The sequence below is a fragment of the Pangasianodon hypophthalmus genome, chromosome 6 (assembly GCF_027358585.1).
Source record: "Pangasianodon hypophthalmus isolate fPanHyp1 chromosome 6, fPanHyp1.pri, whole genome shotgun sequence".
NCBI lineage: Eukaryota > Metazoa > Chordata > Actinopteri > Siluriformes > Pangasiidae > Pangasianodon > Pangasianodon hypophthalmus.
In genome coordinates, this window is record NC_069715.1 from 751,058 (window position 1) to 770,802 (window position 19,745).

Genomic DNA, 19,745 nt, shown 5'->3' on the forward strand with positions numbered 1-19,745 from the left:
TTTGTCTCAGAATAAGAGAAATCATTTTTCATTGTTCATAAGTTTCATATTAAGACACACACGCACACACACACGCACACACACACACATACACACACACACACACGCAAGAGACGCATCACTGATCAGATTATTTCCCTGTGACGTCTGTGTCCTCGAGTTTGTGCGTGGTGTTTAATAAAGATTTAACCCCAACAGACTGCTGACAATAACCTAATAAACACTAATAACTAAATAACACGACAAGCAGTACACACAATGTGTGTGTGTGTGTGTGTGTGAGTGAGAGAGAGTAAAACACTGAGTGACAGGAAGTGGACTCACTGTTACCAACCTGAAGTTGATTATTTTCCTCTAACTGCACGTCCCCGAGTGTTTTACTCCTCTTACACCACAGCAACTTACTAACAATTACAACTGTTTATTTATTAAACAACAGCATGTCAGAGTTTTTATCTGTTTATATTTACAAGTGAGTTCCTGTTGTCACTTACGTTATAGCAGCTATAAACACTCGTTCCCTCACCAGCCTCTTTATTCTCTCTCTTCATCATGTTCCTGAGAAACTGCGTAAACTCCTCTGTGCTGAAGACACTGGAGACTCCTTCCATAAACGTTACATAAACACATTCCTCCTCACAGAAAATTTCACCACATCAATGATTTTTTAGATCCTGTTTATTATCAGTGGAGTGTCGCTGTACACGTCCCTGTGAATGAGCTGTTACTATGGAAACGATAACGTATCAGAACAAGTGCATTAATATAAACCTGCGCTACTGTCAGAGCTGCTGCTATAGAAAACTAATCAACACCTTCTGACCAATCAGAGTGCAGAACTCAGCAGCGCTGTGGTGTAAAGTATTTTAGTTAATATATAAATCACACTTTGTAGAATTTCTAAAAAAGTTTCAGTTGTTTTCACAATAAATAAAGCCGAGTGTTTGTTTGCGCGTCAGGAATCGCAGCTATCCGGAGTCAGAACTGGTTTTATTCAAAATTATAATTAATATAATTACTTAGTATATAATATACAATATATAGCCACAAGCAGTGATTCAGGGGTCCAAGCACTCAGAGATGGACCGCACTGTAGAGATGTGGAAACTGCGTCTCGATCCTTGTTCGGTTTCATAATAAATAAAAACTTCTGTGATGGATGTTTTAAATTGGAATTTTAATTCTTTTTTTTTTTAATTATAGCACCACCAAGTTGGGCACAATCACGAATCCACCCATCAGGTCTGATGTCAATACACATCACCATTTCTGAGATACAGTCACTTCCTGTTTGGCGTTTTCACCGTTACTGCATCGTGACCTGAGGAATCACAGGAAGTTAGAATGATTCTGTGACCTGTGCTTCCAGAGTGATGGACAGACATGTGTCTAACTTCGGTCTGTTGGTGGCGCTAGAGAATTTAAGCCAAATTTTAAGAATTGGTGGGAAAACTTATGGGTTGATCCTGAATTTCACAGAATCATAAATTTTATAGAAAGTGTGTGAACGGTTCTTTGGGCTGATATTGACTCTTATAACATGAATAATATTAATAATAATAATAATAATCATCATCATCATAAATAGCTGCCCTTTTACTGTGTGTATATATTTAAAATAAAATAAGTTTATCTAAATGCTAAAACGCCACACACACACACACACACACTCTTTGACAGATGAATGTGCCCACTGAAGCTAAATAATGATTCCCTGCATTTTCACTCGTCCTTCCTTCGGTCATGTTCTCTTTCTGTCTGCAGTGAAATTACATAACAGTTCTCTTCATGCTCTCTCTCTCTCTCTCTCTCTCTCACACACACACACACACACACACACACACACACACACACACACACAGTCAGAACTGCAGCTTCTCTGTAATAATATAACAGTGCAGAACGTCTCAGAGTTTTATTAGATCATTACACACACACTGTTGCTGAGTTCTGCGCTCTGATTGGTCAGAAGGTGTTGATTAGTTTTCTATAACAGCGACTCTGACAGTAATGCAGGTTTATATTAAAGCGCTCATTCTAATACCTTATCGTTTCTATAGCAACAGCTCATTCAGGGCGACGTGTACAGCGAACGCTCCACATAAAGGGATTAGAAACGTGTGTGTGATCGCTGATGTGGTGAAGTTCTTCTGAAACAGATAAATGAAAGTGCAGGTAGGAAGCGTGACGTGCGTCAGGAGGTAAACTATCAACGTGTTACTTTTCACTTCTGATTAAATCTCCATGCGATTTACATAAAATAACTAAAGCTAGGATTTTTTTTGCAAATGAGGCACAGGGAATAAAGTGATGGCGCTTCCTGATGGAGGAAACACACACACACACACACACACACACACACACACACACACACACACACACACACACACACACACACACACCTTTTCTCTACTCCATTTAATTAATTAAACCTAATCAGCAGCCACATCAGTATCAGAAACTTTCTCACTGAATGAAAATTGCAGCTGATGATGTCATGGGCTTTACAGCAGCTGACCAATCAGGAGCTTCCCTTAAACCGCAACACACACTCACTACAATCACACTGCCCTTTTTTTTTAATTCCATCATCCTCCTTTTCTTTTCTTTTGTTCTTTCCTCACTTTTTTTGTTTTGTTGTTTCCGTCTTTATCCTCCATTCCATCAATCGTATTAATCTTCAGAAGAATATATTGAAAACTGTACTTTATTTAAACACTTGTTAAGGAAAAGTACATTATTAGTTTGTGTAAAATTGTGTGAGTGCGATTTTGTTTACAGCATTAAAAAGATATTAATTCTGTGTTAAAGTGAGTAATAAACACAGATTAATAAGGAAATAAAATCCTCTTTAAAGTTGATTTAAAATGATTTTTGTTCCTGAATAATTGCAGTAATCAAGTATTCCATACGTAATCACACACACACACACACACACACACACACACACACACACACACACGGTTGTCTACTTTTTTCTCTAAGGGAGAAAAAAAGAAAATGTTTTCTTTTGAAGCAAATAAATGAGACTGTAATTACATCACCAATAAAGAACTGATGTAATAAACACACTGAAATATTTTGATTGTTTAATCACACACGCGCACACACACACACACACACGCGCGCGCGCGTCTCCTCCCGCCGAACTCTCAGTAGCGATCGTAATGTCGTCTCCGATTATATGAGTTCTGGTGACCTCCGTATCGCCGATCCTGTGACCTCTGACCCCAGCCGCCGCCGTCGCCACGGTGATGTCTGCTGTCCTGGAAACTAAAGAACACCACAGAGCTTGTGAGAGCCCGAGTCACTCTCACTCCAGTCACCTGCGCAACATCAGGACATTTAATCTAGCTGTATATTTTTAAAAACACATGAAAGTGTAACTATTTATCGGTGTTAAAGTTTATACCGAGCGTCTCTGCATCTCCACGCCTCCACTACAGGCGGCTGCACCGCGGATTGCTGTAAATACCGCTGGAACTCCTCATCCTGAGCCGAGAAACGGTGCGCAAACTGCTCCTCATACTGCTGAGCTTCAGCCATGCTGCTGGAAAACATAAACACACCACCAAACACCAATAAACGCCATTACACGCCATCAAACACCAATAAACGCCATTACACACCATCAAACACCATTACACGCCACCAAACACCAATAAACGCCACCACACGCCAAACACCAATAAACGCCATTACACGCCACCAAACACCAATAAACGCCACTACACACCACCAAACGCCATTACACGCCACCAAACACCAATAAACGCCATTACACGCCACCAAACACCAATAAACGCCATTACACGCCACCAAACACCAATAAACGCCATTACACGCCACCAAACACCAATAAACGCCATTACACGCCACCAAACACCAATAAACGCCACCACACGCCATCAAACATCAATAAACGCCACCACACGCCATCAAACACCAATAAACGCCATTACACACCAAACACCAATAAACGCCACCACACGCCATCAAACACCAATAAACGCCACCACACGCCATCAAACACCAATAAACGCCACCACACGCCATCAAACACCAATAAACGCCACCACACGCCATCAAACACCAATAAACGCCATTACACGCCACCAAACACCAATAAACGCCATTACACGCCACCAAACACCAATAAACGCCACCACACGCCATCAAACACCAATAAACGCCACCACACGCCATCAAACACCAATAAACGCCATTACACGCCACCAAACACCAATAAACGCCATTACACGCCATCAAACACCAATAAACGCCATTACACGCCACCAAACACCAATAAACGCCATTACACGCCATCAAACACCAATAAACGCCATTACACGCCACCAAACACCAATAAACGCCATTACACGCCATCAAACACCAATAAACGCCATTACACGCCACCAAACACCAATAAACGCCATTACACACAAACACCAATAAACACCACCACACGCCACCAAACACCAATAAACGCCATTACACGCCATCAAACATCAATAAACGCCACCACACGCCATCAAACATCAATAAACGCCATTACACGCCACCAAACACCAATAAACGCCATTACACACAAACACCAATAAACGCCATTACACGCCATCAAACACCAATAAACGCCATTACACGCCATCAAACATCAATAAACGCCACCACACACCATCAAACACCAATAAACGCCATTACACACAAACACCAATAAACGCCACCACACGCCATCAAACATCAATAAACGCCACCACACGCCACCAAACACCAATAAACGCCACCACACGCCATCAAACACCAATAAACGCCATTACACGCCATCAAACACCAATAAACGCCATTACACGCCATCAAACACCAACAAACGCCACCACACGCCACCAAACACCAATAAACGCCACCACACGCCACCAAACACCAATAAACGCCACCACACGCCATCAAACACCAATAAACGCCATTACACGCCATCAAACACCAATAAACGCCATTACACGCCATCAAACACCAACAAACGCCACCACACGCCACCAAACACCAATAAACGCCACCAAACACCATCAAACACCTTTACTCTCCATCAAACATCATTAAATGCCATTACACACAACCAGATAACATCAAACACCATTAAACACCTCCAAACACCATCAACACAACTAAATATCCCCAAACACCAGTAAAGGTTCATAAATATCATTAAACACAATTAAATACCATTATTATGATTACGATTATTATTATTATTATTATTATTATTATTATTATTATTATTAACTGTAATGAAACACGGCTAATGCTAGCTCGTTTAGTGACGTAGCTAAGACCTTTACAGAAAGAAAAGGTTAATACACTTACCTGGATCAAACTCTTTACTTTAATAAAGAATGGAAATTTAAATTCTTTATTACTTTTTATTTCTTTTATCGAATAGAAATTAATCACAGCTAGCTTGCTCGGGTTTTCCGCCCGGACAGTAAAGAGGCGCGTGTGCAGCCTTTATTTCGCTCCCCCACTCGGCCGCTACAAAGGTTCCGCCCTGAGTTTTGTTCCGCCCTCTCATGTTTCCCCTCATAAAACAAGCCCAGAGCCGGTTTCAGCTTCCTGCGGCTTTCTGCGGCTTTCCCTCCTGAACGAGTCCCGGAGTCGCACCGCAGCCATGTCGGGGAGCGCGAGCACGAGCGCGAGCACAGCGTGAGGCTTCCACCTGAGCGTTCAGTCCACCTGTTAAAGGAGACCTTTCATTTCTTATCACCTAATTACCGGCCGGATCGCAGCGCGCGCGCCTCCAGACCCCACACACACACCAGCCAAGTTTGTTTTTTTATTATTATTATTATTATTATTAATAATATTATTTTAAACATTTCATCTCAAGTGTGGAGAAAAGGCAACACCTTCAGACTCATGTGAGTACAAACCAAATGTGGAATTTATTTCCAGTTACAGCGCGCGCGCATGTTTTCGGACCTTGATGGAGCTATTTTTATTTCATATTACTTTTTTTTTTAACGTGCGCGCGCGCACACACACACACACACACACACACGCATGCATGCATATGACTTTTTCTTCTTTTGTTTTGCATTGTGTGTGAGTGAGAAACATCCCATAAAACATCATTTCACCTCTTTTTCATGTCAAAAAACCGGGAGTTTAATGTTTAAACGGTAGAAAGTGAAGTGTGTGTGTGTTTGTGTGTGTGTGTGTGTGTGTGTGTGTGTGTGTGTGAGTGTGTGTGTGTGTGTGTTGGAGCAGGTGGATCCGCTCCGTGTCGCTGCTGCTGCTCATTTTTTTCAGGACCCGAACCGCGCGCGCTCACACTCGGACCTGGTCCCCACCCCCCTGCGCGCGCGCTGCGTTTACATTTAAACCGGATTTCAATCTAATTTTAATATTTAATGCGATTTGGATTATATTCAGTGTGTGTGTGTGTGTGTGTGTGTGTGTGTGGGTGTTTCTCACGGAGAGAGTAGTGTCCGCTCTGTAGTGTGTGTGTGTGTGTGTGTGTGTGCGCGCGCGTGCGTGCGTACCTGGAGTTTGATCCGAGCAACACACACACTTTCTCACACACACACACACACACACACACACACACACACTCGCGCACGCAGTGTGAGGATCAGAAGTGCTTCGGTTCATGACGATCGGGTTTCAGTCTCGGGGCCTGAAATGGAGTCGGAGCGGAGCTAACACACACACACACACACACACACACACTTCCATACACTTATACACTCTCACACACACACCTCACCCTCATAGCGCTCAGTTTTCCGACGCGGATCCACGGCCATGGGGTGAGTACACACACACACACACACACACACACACACACACAGGCTCGCGGTGTTTCAACACTAAACACTGACGTTATTTTATATTTAATTAATTAATTAATTTCACTGAGTGCTGATTTTCCTGATCTGAACTCCGCCTGTGGAGCTTTTATTACACACACACACACACACACACACACACACACACACACACACACACACACACACCTGCTGTCCTCGGACTCAGCCTGCCACTTAACACTCAGCTGCTTTTATTAGACTGGAATTTAACACACTGAACACTGCGGATTTAAACAACCTGCTTAGCATTTATTATAATTAACACTCAGTCTATATCCAGCTTTTATTACAATTAACACACACATACTCCTGTTATCAGACTCGGCATGGCACTTAACACACCCTAACCTACTTTTATTAGCCTCCACAGAGTCTGTACTGGACATTTACTACACTTAACACCACCTGCACTACGTCTGTACAAACTGCTGTTACACTTCACACAGTCTAGAGGGGTTGTTGTTGTTGTTGTTGTTGTTGTTGTTGTTGATCAGACTGACTGGCGTTCTGAACACTTTCAACTCCTTCATGCTTCCATTATCGAACTTTTCTTTTATTTCCATTACAATTAACACACACATACAGCTGTTCTAGTCTTCAGCATGACACTTAACACAGTCTGACCTGCTTCTAATGCACTTAACACCTCTTTATTTATTGGCTTTAATTTTACTTCACAGGACTTGTAATAGAAATTTATTTCACTTAACACCATTTAACCAACTTTTATTACAGTTAACACCTTCATCCCTCCGTTATTCAGCTCAGCATTACAAACCTGAACCTGTTTTTATTAGACTTAACACTTAACACGTAACTGATTCTAAGATTTAACACGCCGCCTAATGATATTTAACACTTTATAACTACTTCAATTAACACATTCCTACTGCTGGTGTTTATTTATTGGCTTCTATTTTACTTCACACCGCTTCTAATAACTTTTAATAGACCTTTTATTTGTACTTAACACCATCTAACCAACTTTTATTACAGTTAACACACTCGTACTGCTGTCAGACTCGGTGTAGCATTTAACACAGTTAGACTTAACATAATGTGCATTAGATTCTGCCCAGCCTGATAGGTGTTTAAAGACTTTTAACACTTAACACACCCTTAACACTGGCTTTTATCACAATTAACACATTCATACAAACATTACAGCACTCAACATGGCACTGAGAACAGTTCTTCTTACGAGACCTTTATTTCACTTAACACCATCTTACACCAGCTTTTATTATAATTAACACCTTCACACGGCTGTAATCAGACTCCGCACAGCACTTAACACAGTCTGACGTAATCTACATTAGACTTTTAACACACTTAACACCGGCAATCAGCTTTTATTTATCAGTGTTTATCTCACACTGTATGCTGAGTTCTGCGCTCTGATTGGTCAGAAGGTGTTGATTAGTTCTCTATAACAGCAGCTCTGACAGTAGCGCAGGTTTATATTAACGCGCTCGTTCTGATACGTTATCGTTTCCATAGTAACGGCTCATTCACAGGGACGTGTACAGCGACGCTCCACTAATGAAGTTTTCTTAAAGTAAGGAGATGTTTATGTAACATGTATGGAAGGAGTCTCCAGTGTCAGCGCTTTGTAACAGTCAGAGGTAAAGCTGGAACTGTAAGTTTTCCGACGTCTTCAGCACAGAGGAGTTTACGCTTCTTTGCGTTTCTCAGTAACATGCGGAACAAGCTGCGACTTATTTATTTTATTTTGTCTTATTAACTTGAAGAGAGAGAATAAAGAGACGCTGGTGAGGGAACGAGTGTTTATAGCTGCTATAACGTAAGTGACAACAGGAACTAACTTAGTTATAAATGTAACTATAAGCAGATAAAAAGTGAGACGTGTCATTCTTTAATAAATAAAAGTGTAATTGTTGGTATGTTGCTGTGGTGTAGGAGGAATAAACCACTTGGGGACGTGCAGTTAGAGGAAAATTATCAGCTTTTCAGAGCAGTAACAGTAGCTGCGCTTCATTACAGCACGCCGTCTCTCAGTGTCTCAGTCTCTCACTGTCTCAGTGTCTCAGTCTCTCACTGTCTCAGTCTCTCACTGTCTCAATGTCGCAGTGTCTCAGTCTCTCAGTCTCTCAGTGTCTCAGTCTCTCAGTGTCTCAGTCTCTCAGTGTCTCAGTGTCTCAGTGTCTCAGTCTCTCAGTCTCTCAGTGTCTCAGTCTCTCACTGTCTCAGTCTCTCACTGTCTCAGTCTCTCACTGTCTCACTGTCTCACTGTCTCACTGTCTCAGTGTCTCAGTGTCTCAGTGTCTCAGTCTCTCAGTCTCTCAGTGTCTCAGTGTCTCAGTGTCTCAGTCTCTCACTGTCTCAGTCTCTCAGTGTCTCACTGTCTCAGTCTCTCAGTGTCCCAGTCTCTCAGTGTCTCACTGTCTCAGTGTCTCACTGTCTCAGTGTCTCAATGTCGCAGTCTCTCAGTGTCTCAGTCTCTCAGTGTCTCACTGTCTCAGTCTCTCAGTCTCTCAGTGTCTCAGTCTCTGTGTCTCACTGTCTCAGTCTCTCAGTCTCTCAGTCTCTCACTGTCTCAGTGTCGCAGCTCGGCCTGGTGTGTTTTATTACTCACGTGATGGTGGTTTATTTGACGTCACAAACGAATGTTAATTGCTGAGGTTTTGTCTGTTGGAGTTAAAGGAGCAGTTTGAATAAAAGAATAAAACGTCTCTTTAACCGGAATGTTCTTGAGCAGCTGAGATGTTCGGTGTGTAAAGTTTGCTTCAGCTTTGCACCATGACGTTAATGTCGATAACAAATCATTAAAGCTTCATGCAGACAGATTAGCATTGTGTGTGTGTGTGTGTGTGTGTGTGTGTGTGTGTGTGTTTAAACATCTCAGAGACATTATTTCCCAGTAACAGAACGTGTGTTAAAAATAAAATTCAAACTATTTCAGGTTCTGATTCAAGAGCTGCTCTGACCTTCAGACTTTAGGCCACACCCCCTACCTGTCCTTCTCTATTGTTTTGTTTATAGATAATTGTGTCATACAGACTGAGAACACACACCAGCGAATCTGTTAGAGACACACAGCCGAGTGAGGAGACGCCACTGGGGCGTGATTTACACACACACACACACACACACACACACACATATATTTAGCACACCGTGGTAAACTGGAGGCTGTGCTCTTCTTAACGGTTAGCAGCATGAGTAAAACTACACACTGGACACATCTCGGCTCAGTGACTACATTTGGCGCTGAGGACGTTTTATTTCTGGCCTTTACAGTTGAAGGTGTGAGCGTCTGTGTGTGTCTGTGTGTTTGTTGTGTTAGAGGTCACAGCCCTAGAAATGACACGCGTTGCCAAACTGAGAGCAAGCATAGACGAGTGTGTGTGTGTGTGTGTGTGTGTGTGTGTGTGTGTGTGTGTGTGTGTGTGTGTGTGTGGGGCAGAAAGAATAAAACTGGTCCAACATGTCAGAGTTAACAGACCAGTTGGAGGAGTCACGATTTGCGCAACAGCACACTGAAACCGAAACACACACACACACACACACACACACACACACATACCACAAACCCTACCAAACAATACACGGATAAACTGCCCACACACACCGTGATGTGTGTGACTAAATCACACTGTAAACCAAATACAGACACCGTATAGAATCAGTGTGTTAATCGAATAATACGGGCTGGTCCAGGTTCTTCATCAGATTCTGAGTGTTCTGAGGTTCAGAGTGTGGGTTCTCGAGTCAGAGATAGGGGTCAAGGGTCACACTGAAAGGGGTGGGGATTGTAGAGTCAGGTTTAGGGGTCAAGGGTCACACTGAAAGGGGGGTTCTAGAGTCAGGGTAAGGTGATTTATTTAGCGATCCTGGCTCAGAGGTAGATGTGCTAGAGTCAGGTTCAGGGGTTTTACAGGTTCATGGGTTATGTAATGGCTCAGAGGTCAGAGTCAGTTCAATTCTGTTTTAATTGTATAGCACTTTTAATAATGGACATTGTCACAAAGCAACTTTACAGAACTCCGAATACAAAATTTAAATTGATCCCTAATGAACAAGCCAGAGGCGACGGTGGCGAGGAAAAGCTCCCTGAGACATGAGGAAGTTTAGGGTGTAAGACCGGTGTAAGTTTAGGATCAGCAGTGGGGCTCTTGGGTCAAAGCCGGGGGTCTAGCCTTAGGTCTAGCCTGTGGCCTCTTTAGAACTGTGGAGTTAGAGATTAGCCCCACACACACACACACACTCACACACACACTCACACACTCATACACACTCTCTGTTAGGGGGTTAGGTTGTGTGTATGTGTGTGTGCGTGTCTATTTAAAGACTGGTTGACAGATGGAGGCTCCGCCCAGTCTGCCTTCAACTTATAACTGTAACCTGCTTATAGTGTGTGTGTGTGTGTGTGTGTGTGTGTGTGTGTCTGTCTGTGTGTGTGTGTGTGGTACAGACAGTGGATTGTGTAAGACACATTGCAGTACTACGCCCCCAAATACACATGATTAACACTAACACTATATAATAAGATAAGCTTCGTGTGTATACCCGCTCAGCGTGCGGCTTCTACTCGACGTGTGGTTCTCCCCCGCGACGTGCTCATTCCTTCAATATAGGAACCGGCAGAACCGCATTTCTGCATTGAAAAAGAATTTCAGGAATCTATTTATCTGGTTTCAGCTCAGTGTGTGGTTCTTGTTCTTTTATTTTCATTCACGCAGAGACATTTAGAGCAGAAGGACGAGAGGAACAGGACGGAGGAGCTTCCTAACACATGAGGAGGAATCTGTGTCTCAAACCAAAACCTGTTCACTGTGTAGTGCACACTCCTAGAAGTCTGACATTTTCTAACCCTGTTAAAACCACAGTGGCGTGAAGACAGTGTCGATGTGGACTATGTAGTGAACAGGGTGTGTGGTTTGGGACACGCCCACAGTGGACTGAACTTGGTGTTTATGTGGACTATATGTAGTGAATAGGGCACGTGGTTCGGGACACGCCCACAGTATTAACACTTTCTGTGTGTGTGTGTGTTTCAGGGAGCAGCCGATCTTCACCACTCGAGCTCATGTCTTCCAGATCGATCCCACCACCAAGAAGAACTGGGTTCCTGCCAGTAAACAAGCCGTCACCGTGTCCTACTTTTACGACAGCACTCGCAACAGCTATCGCATCATCAGCGTGGACGGGTCAAAGGTCAGAGAGACCTCTGAAAGACTCTCTGTAGTGTTTTACGTGTCACTTGATTTCCTGCTAATGAACATCTCTACACCTTCACCCTCATTAAAAACACCAGGATCTCGCAATATACATGAATATGCAAATTTGGACACACCCCCATGTCCACGTGCCATCCCTATCAGGCTAATATTTCTAACGTTAGCTAGCTTAGCTAGCCGCTTAGCTAACTGCTAGCAACCTGCTGTAGATCACATTATTGTGTCTCGATGTACATCCTCGTTCTCTCACTGATTTATTTAACAGCATCTCAAACCTGTCACAATATAATTGCTATGCGTTGCTATGACAACCGCAGTCTGTCTATCACTGATGTTAGCTAGCTGGCCAGCTTAGCGCACACGTTCTGTAGCTCAAGGTTTCTGGCTCATCTTCTGATCTCGATCGTGATTACTCCAAAAACCGTGTAGCTGATTTAGTGACATCAGTACTTCATAAACAGGGGTTTATAAACGTGTGTGTGTGTGTGTGTGTGTGTCCGTCCACCATAAATAAAATATAATGATCATCTGCTCGGTTTTGTGAGTGAATCCCAGCTGTTGGTGTTGGATTTATCAGCATGTGGGTTAAACTGCAGTAGTGGATTAGCGCTAATCAGACATCAGAGGCTTCATGCATATGATAAAAAATGTATCCATGCTAACAGTGTGTGTAGTGCGGAGATGTTGTGTCCTGTAGTGAACTGTAGGGTTGTATAGTATTGTGTAGTATTGAGTAGTGTTGTGTAGTCATTTGTAGTGATGTGTAGTGTTTTGAAGTATTGTGTAGTGTTGAGTAGTGTTATGTTGTGTTGCGTAGTGTTGTAGTGTTGAGTAGTGTAGTGTTGTGTTGAGTAGTGTAGTGTTGTGTTGAGTAGTGTAGTGTTGTGTTGAGTAGTGTAGTGTCATGTTCTGTTGTGTAGTATTGAGTAGGGTTTTGTTGTGTCGTGTTGTGTAGTAGTGAGAAGGGTAGTGAAGTGTAGTGTCATGCTGTGTTGTGTAGTGATTTGTAGTGTTGTGTAGCCTCATGTGTTGTATATTGTTGAGTAGTATTGTGTAGTGTAGAGTAGTATTGAGTAGGGTTGGGTTGTGTTGTGTTGAATAGTGTCATGTTGTGTAGTAGTGGGAAGGGTAGTGTAGTGTCGTGTTGTGTAGTGATTTGTAGTGTTGTGTAGCCTCATGTGTTGTATATTGTTGAATAGTGTGTAGTGTTGAGTAGTGTCATGTTGTGATGTGTAGTGATGCTCAGTGAGCAGCTGCCCATCTGTCTCTGATTTCATTAGTGTATGTGCGCGCGCGCGTGTGCGCGTGTGTGTGTATGTGCGCACGCGTGTGCGTTTGTGTGTGTGTGTTTAACTGTGTGACTGCAGCGCATAATGAAATTATGGAGCAAAGTAATAAAGTTTGGCGTCGTCGCTGTGGCGTGATGCTGTTTCCATAGCAACGTTTATGAATCGCTAAAACTGAGAAATGTGCATCAGTCATCAGTGTGTCACGTTTATGTGATAAATAAGTAAATAATAAACAAGCTGCACTTTCAGCTAAAGACACTAAAGATACTAAACACTTCGGAGGAGAGTGTAAAATATAATGGTGTGTGTGTGTGTGTGTGTGTGTGTGAGAAATGTGTCTCGGAGGACTTTGATGTTTCAGGACGAATGTGCTGTCTTTCTGCACTGCATGTACACTGTGTTGCCATGGAGACGTTCCTCGGTGTGGGGACAGTGATGTCACATCACAGTGTTCGGTTCCAACACACACTCACACACACACACACACACACACACACACACACACACTCCACCTGTCTCCTAACGGCACCCGCTGCTCTCACTCCCTCTGTCAACATGACTGATAGATGCAGGAGGAAATGGGGTGAACATACACACACAGGAACTGTTGCATGACCTTTCTGATCCCTATCAGTGTGAAGATCATCCTTTATGTTCCAGCCTTCCTGATACACACACACACACACACACACACACACACACACACACACACACACACACACACACTGCAGTTCTCAGATTTTGCATGTCTGTGTTTGACCACGCTAATGGAGTTCACATTTGTGTTGTGGTCTGTGGTTGTGTTCAGGAGAGGTCGCTGTGGGTTTGGGGTCATCTGGGTGGGGTTTGGGGTCATCTGGGTGGAGTTTGGGGTCATCTGGGTGGGGTTTGGGGTCATCTGGGTGGGGTTTGGGGTCATCTGGGTGGGGTTTGGGGTCATCTGGGTGGAGTTTGGGGTCATTGGGGTGGGGTTTGGGTCATTGGGGTTATTGTGGAGGGGTTTGGGTTATTGGGGTCATTGTTCCTTCTAGAAGGAAATAGTCTTCCTTCTCAGCCGTTCTTCTAACTGCAGACAATAGTAGGGTGTGTGTGTGTGTGTGTGTGTGTGTGTGTGTGTGTGTGTGTTTTCATTCCCGCTAGAAGAACTTCCACTTTTTCCATCAGCAAAAATTTACAGTATGTACTGACATGAGTATGTGTGTCAGCTGTGAATGACCGTGTGTGTGTGTGTGTGTGTGTGTGTGTGTGTGTGTGTGTGTGTGTGTTCAGTGTTGGTCGTGTTTGACCAGCAGAAATTGGATTAAATCCTCATTATCCAATTAGCAACAGGAAAAACATGAGGAGGTTTCTGGTGTGGTGTAGTGTTAAACCTTTTCTTCGAAAGTGTGTGTGTGTGTGTGTGTGTGTGTGTGTGTGAGTGTGAGAGAGAGAGATTAGACAAAGTGATGGAGGTGGTTTCATGCTTTGACGTTAATTTGCGCTCTGTTCGACGTTGCCATGAGATAAAAATCCTAATTACTCTGTTGCGTCACACAGCAGCTGTCTGCTATTTGGAGGTAGAGCCCTGTTGTGTGTGTGTTCCTCTGAAAGCCTGACTTCTTTTTGCTTGAAAGTTCCTGAAATGCAACACTGATGATGATCATGTATATTTTGGTGTGTGTGTGTGTGTGTGTGTGTGTGTGTGTGTGTGTAGGTGATCATAAACAGCACCATCACCCCCAACATGACCTTCACAAAGACGTCACAGAAGTTCGGCCAATGGGCCGACAGCCGCGCAAACACCGTGTTCGGTCTCGGGTTCGCCTCTGAACAGCAGCTGTCCAAGGTCTGAACACGCACGCACACACACACACACACACACATACACACACACATACACACACACACACACACACACACACACACACACAGACAGACATACACACACAGATGTCGGTTTATAAGGTTCACCAGCTTGTGTGTGTGTGTGTGTGTGTGTGTGTGTGTGTGTGTGTGTTGTGTATTACAGTTTGCTGAAAAGTTCCAGGAAGTGAAGGATGCGGCTAAAATGGCAAGAGAGAAATCACAGGAGAAAACAGATGCAGCCAGCATCCACTCACAGGTGCGTGTTTATAATTATTGTACATGTGGTCGTTGTTTGTGTTGTTAAACACACTGAAAGTGCGTTTGTATTATGCGTGTGTGAGAGTGTGTACCTGTGTGGCTGTGCGAGAGTGTCAGTGTATGAGAGTGTGTGTGAGACGCTGTGCGAATGTGCGACACTGTGGGACTGTGTGAGTGTGACTGTATGGTTTTTCCCCACTGCAAAAGATCCGGTGCTCAGCTGCAAAAATCATTTCAGTTTCAGCAGAAAGTGGGTGTGGTCGGATCTACGGCTTTGACTGTGTAGTGGGTGTGGTTGCGTCTATGGCGGTGGCTTTGTAGTGTGTGTGTGTGTGTGTGTGTGTGTGTGTGGGTGTGTGTAGTCGTATCTATGGCAATGGCTCTGTAGCGGGTGGGTGTAGTCGCGTCTGTAGCGGGTGGGTGTAGTCGCGTCTGTAGCGGGTGGGTGTAGTCGCGTCTGTAGCGGGTGGGTGTAGTCGCGTCTTGGGAATCCTTTCCTGGAAGGTTTCTACGACGCTGCGCTGTTTAACCCAGCTTTTTATGCAGAAGATGTTTGTGTTTAGCCACGCCCCTTTTTTGTTATTCACACAATGTCATTTCTGTATCTGCTCGAAATCCCCTTCTGAACTTCAGCAGTCTCCGGGGCGCGAATGTCTCCGGGGTGCGAATGTCTCCGGGGCGCGAATGTCTCCGGAGCGCGAATGTCTCCAAAGCGTGAACGCCCTTCTATTAATTAACTCGTCTTTTTTTGGTCCGTTAATTTCTTTCCACTCAGCGTCACACTGCTGTATTTTCCATTTCTTTGTGTCTGTAACTATACCGTAAATACACTATCAGATGTGCATGTTACAGTTATGCAGAAATTATGGCAGTCACATCACTGCAGTGTGTGAATTGCAAAACCTGCTGGAGAGTAAAAAACATTTTAAAACGTGGAAAATATACTAATGTATTTTATTTGTTATGCGAGTGGTGTAACGCTCGTGCTGCTCTGACTCTCAGGAATCTGGCCGCGAGACTCCACTGTCCAATCAGGCGTCGAGTATGAATGGTACAGACGATGACAAAATCTCACACACACCTGATAACACGGTGCTGATGAGTGAGAACAACCGACTGAAGTCTGCTGTGGAGCAGAGGTACACACACACACACACACACACACGCGCACACTCTGAGTAGAGGACCACGCCTCCTTCACTGAGACTACACACACATTCAAACACACACTTTGTAGGGATAAAAATACTGACTGTTACTTTGCATAAAGTAGTGGTAAAGTGCTGTCATTAAATTAGAACATGTAAAGAATGCTTATAGCCGCTTTAATGCTGTGTTTTATGCAGATACTGATAAATGCATTGAACAGTGGAATATTAATATTGTCTAATTTATTGCCTAAATGATATATCGGTCAAGCCCTAATATGCCTTTGCATATCACATATACAGTATGTACATATATATATATATATATATATATATATATATATATATATATATATATATATATATATATATATATATATATATATATATATCTTGTGTGTGTGTGTGTGTGTGTGTGTGTAATTAGTACTAACCAGTATGAGTCGGAGCTGCAGGCTCTGAAGGAGAGTAACGCTCGGCTGATGGAGGCTCTGCAGGAGGCAAACAGCAGTGTGGAGAAGTGGAAAACACACACCAGCGCATGCCAGGAGGAGAACACCACACTCAAGAACAAGGTCACACACACACACACACACACACACACACACAAATACAAATAACACAACCCCACCCTCGCACATACCCACCTGCACATCAGCTTTCTTAGGACTGTGTGTGTGGGTGTGTACTGAAGAGGCACAGGCGATGTAGTGTGTAATTTGTGTGTGTGTGTGTGTGTGTGTGTGTGTGTGTGTGTGTGTGTGTAGATTGCAGACCTGGAGGCGGTGTGTAAAGAGGTGAATCAGGAGAAAGAGAGAAACGCTCAGCTCAGTACCCGAGTGCAGAAACTTGAGAACGAAATAAAGGACAAAGAGCAGGTAAACACACACACACACGCACACACACACACACACTCACACACTCACACACACACACAGTGAGAGAGATTACAGTGATGATATTCTGCTCTTAACATTCCTCACTCATGATGTGATTATAATCATTAAAGGGTGTTCACCTCCAGCATTTCTTTCACACACTCTTCTGATTAGATTTAAATGAACAGAACTCGTAGCTCCGCCCACCTTCGTATCGTGTTCTTGCAATGAATTATGGGTCTTAAAATGGTGATGAAATGAGCGACAGAAATGAGGGCAATGAAATGACATTTGAATTAATCTATCTCTGATTCATGAAACTGTACAACAAACTGAGCGCTGATAGGAGCACAACGATTATTCACGAAACAAGCTCCGCCCACTAGTCACTTATTCATTTACATACAACATGCCCCAATTCTGTTATATACATCTTAATTTACATAAAACACATACACACCCTCATATGCATTTAATTTACATAATTCAATTTAATTATTTAATGTAAGTAATTCAATATAACTTACACCACAATTTACTCTAATTTACATAAAACACTCCCTAATTTACCATCATTTACATTTATTCTACATAAAATACCCAAATGTACGTTAATATACATCTAATTTGCATATGTATTGCTCTAATTTACCCTTATATACATCTACATAAAAATCTTCATAATTTACAGTAATGTACAGCTAATTTACATAAAACACAGTCATACATCTAATTTACATAAAACACACTGTCGTATATATCTAATTTACATAAACATCTAATTTAAATAAAACACACTTTCGTATATATCTAATTTACATAAACATCTAATTTACATAAAACACACTGTCGTATATATCTAATTTACATAGAACACACACTGTCATACATCTAATTTGCATAAAAAGGCTCTAATTAACCCTGTATACACTTAATTTACATAACAGCATTTGCATAACTTGTTTACATGAAACGTTCCCTAATTTACAGTAATATACATCTAATTTGTATAAACACTCGTCAAATTTCCTCATATGCATCTCATTTACATAATTATAAAGTTTATTTGCTGTGTTTTATTGTTGTTGGTTATCTTACTGTAATTGTGATACTTGCTGTTTGCTTGGTTTGTGAAAATGAACCGCTGTGTGTGAAATCGCAGTGCCGGCGTTAGTGTGTGTCACACACAGCGGTTCACGTTTACGTTAGGTTAGTATATGAGGTTTAACAGCGCAGAGAACTGAAGGAGAAAACGTCATGAGTACACAGTGAAAATAAGAAGGTCAGACGTGATTTTAAACCCGTGTGTGTGTGTGTGTGTGTGTGTGTGTGTGTGTGTGTGTGTGTGTGTGTGTGAGTGAGAGAGAGAAGTTAGGATTGAGAGCCCTTCTGTTATTTTATCCTCAAATCTGTTCTTTAGAGAGCTAATGACAGTGGGGTGCACAAACTTTTGCACACAAGAAGGTGGTGTAAGGTGGTGTCAGTGCTTGTCAGAATTGACTATTTTTAATCGCACCAGGGAATGTGTGTGTGTGTGTGTGTGTGTGTGTGTCAAGTCAACTTGTGTGTGAAAGAGAGAGAGAGAGAGTGTGTGTGTGTGTGTGTGTGTGTGTGCTGGAGTGTGTTGATCAGTAATACGCACTCTGTGCCCTATCAAGGGCAGATGTCTAGGGTTAGTGAGATGATGATGATGGTGTGTGTAAGGACATGTTACATTTATAGTGAGATTGTGTGTGTGTGTGTGTGTGTGTGTGTGTGTGAGAGAGAGAGTTCTGGTAAAGAGTCTAAATAAGCTGTAATCCTTTCAACACACACACACACACACACACACACACACACAAGCCCGAAGATGTGAGTCATTCCCATCACTCCCCCACAGCAGCACTGTCTCAGCTCTCTAAGTACTGCTGCAGTGTGTGTAATGGGGTGTGTGTGTGTGTGTGTGTGTGTGTGTGTGTTATAGGAGCTTGAGAATCTGAGGAAGCAGGCTGAGATAATTCCACAGCTCATGTCCGAATGTGACAACCTCAACGCCAAGCTACAGGTACGTATACACAAACACGCACACACACACACACACACTCTCTCAAACTGCACCTAAATGGTCACATGATCACAGCAGCCTGATGGATGGTGGTGGTGATGAAATTTGACTCCATGAGAAGAACATTATGAGCTGTTTATCACACACAATACATACAGCGTGTCAACAACACACTGACAGAATTGTGTGTGTGTGTGTGTGTGTGTGTGTGTGTGTGTG

At 42.9% G+C, this 19,745-nt stretch overlaps 2 protein-coding genes across 4 annotated transcripts in view; one reads left to right on the forward strand and one right to left on the reverse strand.

Annotated features, from left to right (window-relative positions):
- Positions 1-2,691: 2,691 nt before the first annotated feature.
- On the reverse strand, positions 2,692-5,513 carry LOC117597539 (RNA guanine-N7 methyltransferase activating subunit). Of its 2 annotated transcripts, none has more exons than XM_034305123.2 (3): positions 5,362-5,513; positions 3,413-3,550; positions 2,692-3,273 (listed from the first exon to the last, which is right to left on the reverse strand). In XM_034305123.2, exons 2-3 carry the CDS (start codon positions 3,544-3,546, stop codon positions 3,153-3,155), a joined length of 255 nt encoding a protein of 84 aa, XP_034161014.1. In that variant the 5' UTR covers positions 3,547-3,550; positions 5,362-5,513; the 3' UTR covers positions 2,692-3,152. The 2 variants fall into 2 exon arrangements, with proteins under 2 accessions (XP_034161014.1, XP_034161015.1); XM_034305124.2 differs by having other exon boundaries at positions 3,413-3,547; positions 5,362-5,499.
- A 132-nt stretch (positions 5,514-5,645) lies between these two features.
- homer2 (homer scaffold protein 2) overlaps positions 5,646-19,745 on the forward strand; it is a 16,900-nt gene continuing 2,800 nt past the window's right edge. The window contains exons 1-8 of one of the 2 annotated variants that reach the window (XM_034305122.2): positions 5,646-5,912; positions 11,885-12,041; positions 15,047-15,178; positions 15,362-15,454; positions 16,459-16,595; positions 17,032-17,179; positions 17,372-17,482; positions 19,446-19,526. In XM_034305122.2, coding sequence (XP_034161013.2) covers positions 5,911-5,912; positions 11,885-12,041; positions 15,047-15,178; positions 15,362-15,454; positions 16,459-16,595; positions 17,032-17,179; positions 17,372-17,482; positions 19,446-19,526 — 861 coding nt within the window. In that variant the 5' untranslated portion in view covers positions 5,646-5,910. Of the gene's footprint in view, positions 5,913-6,579; positions 6,804-11,884; positions 12,042-15,046; positions 15,179-15,361; positions 15,455-16,458; positions 16,596-17,031; positions 17,180-17,371; positions 17,483-19,445; positions 19,527-19,745 lie in introns of those variants that run through there. The other variant, XM_034305120.2, reaches the window with a different exon arrangement.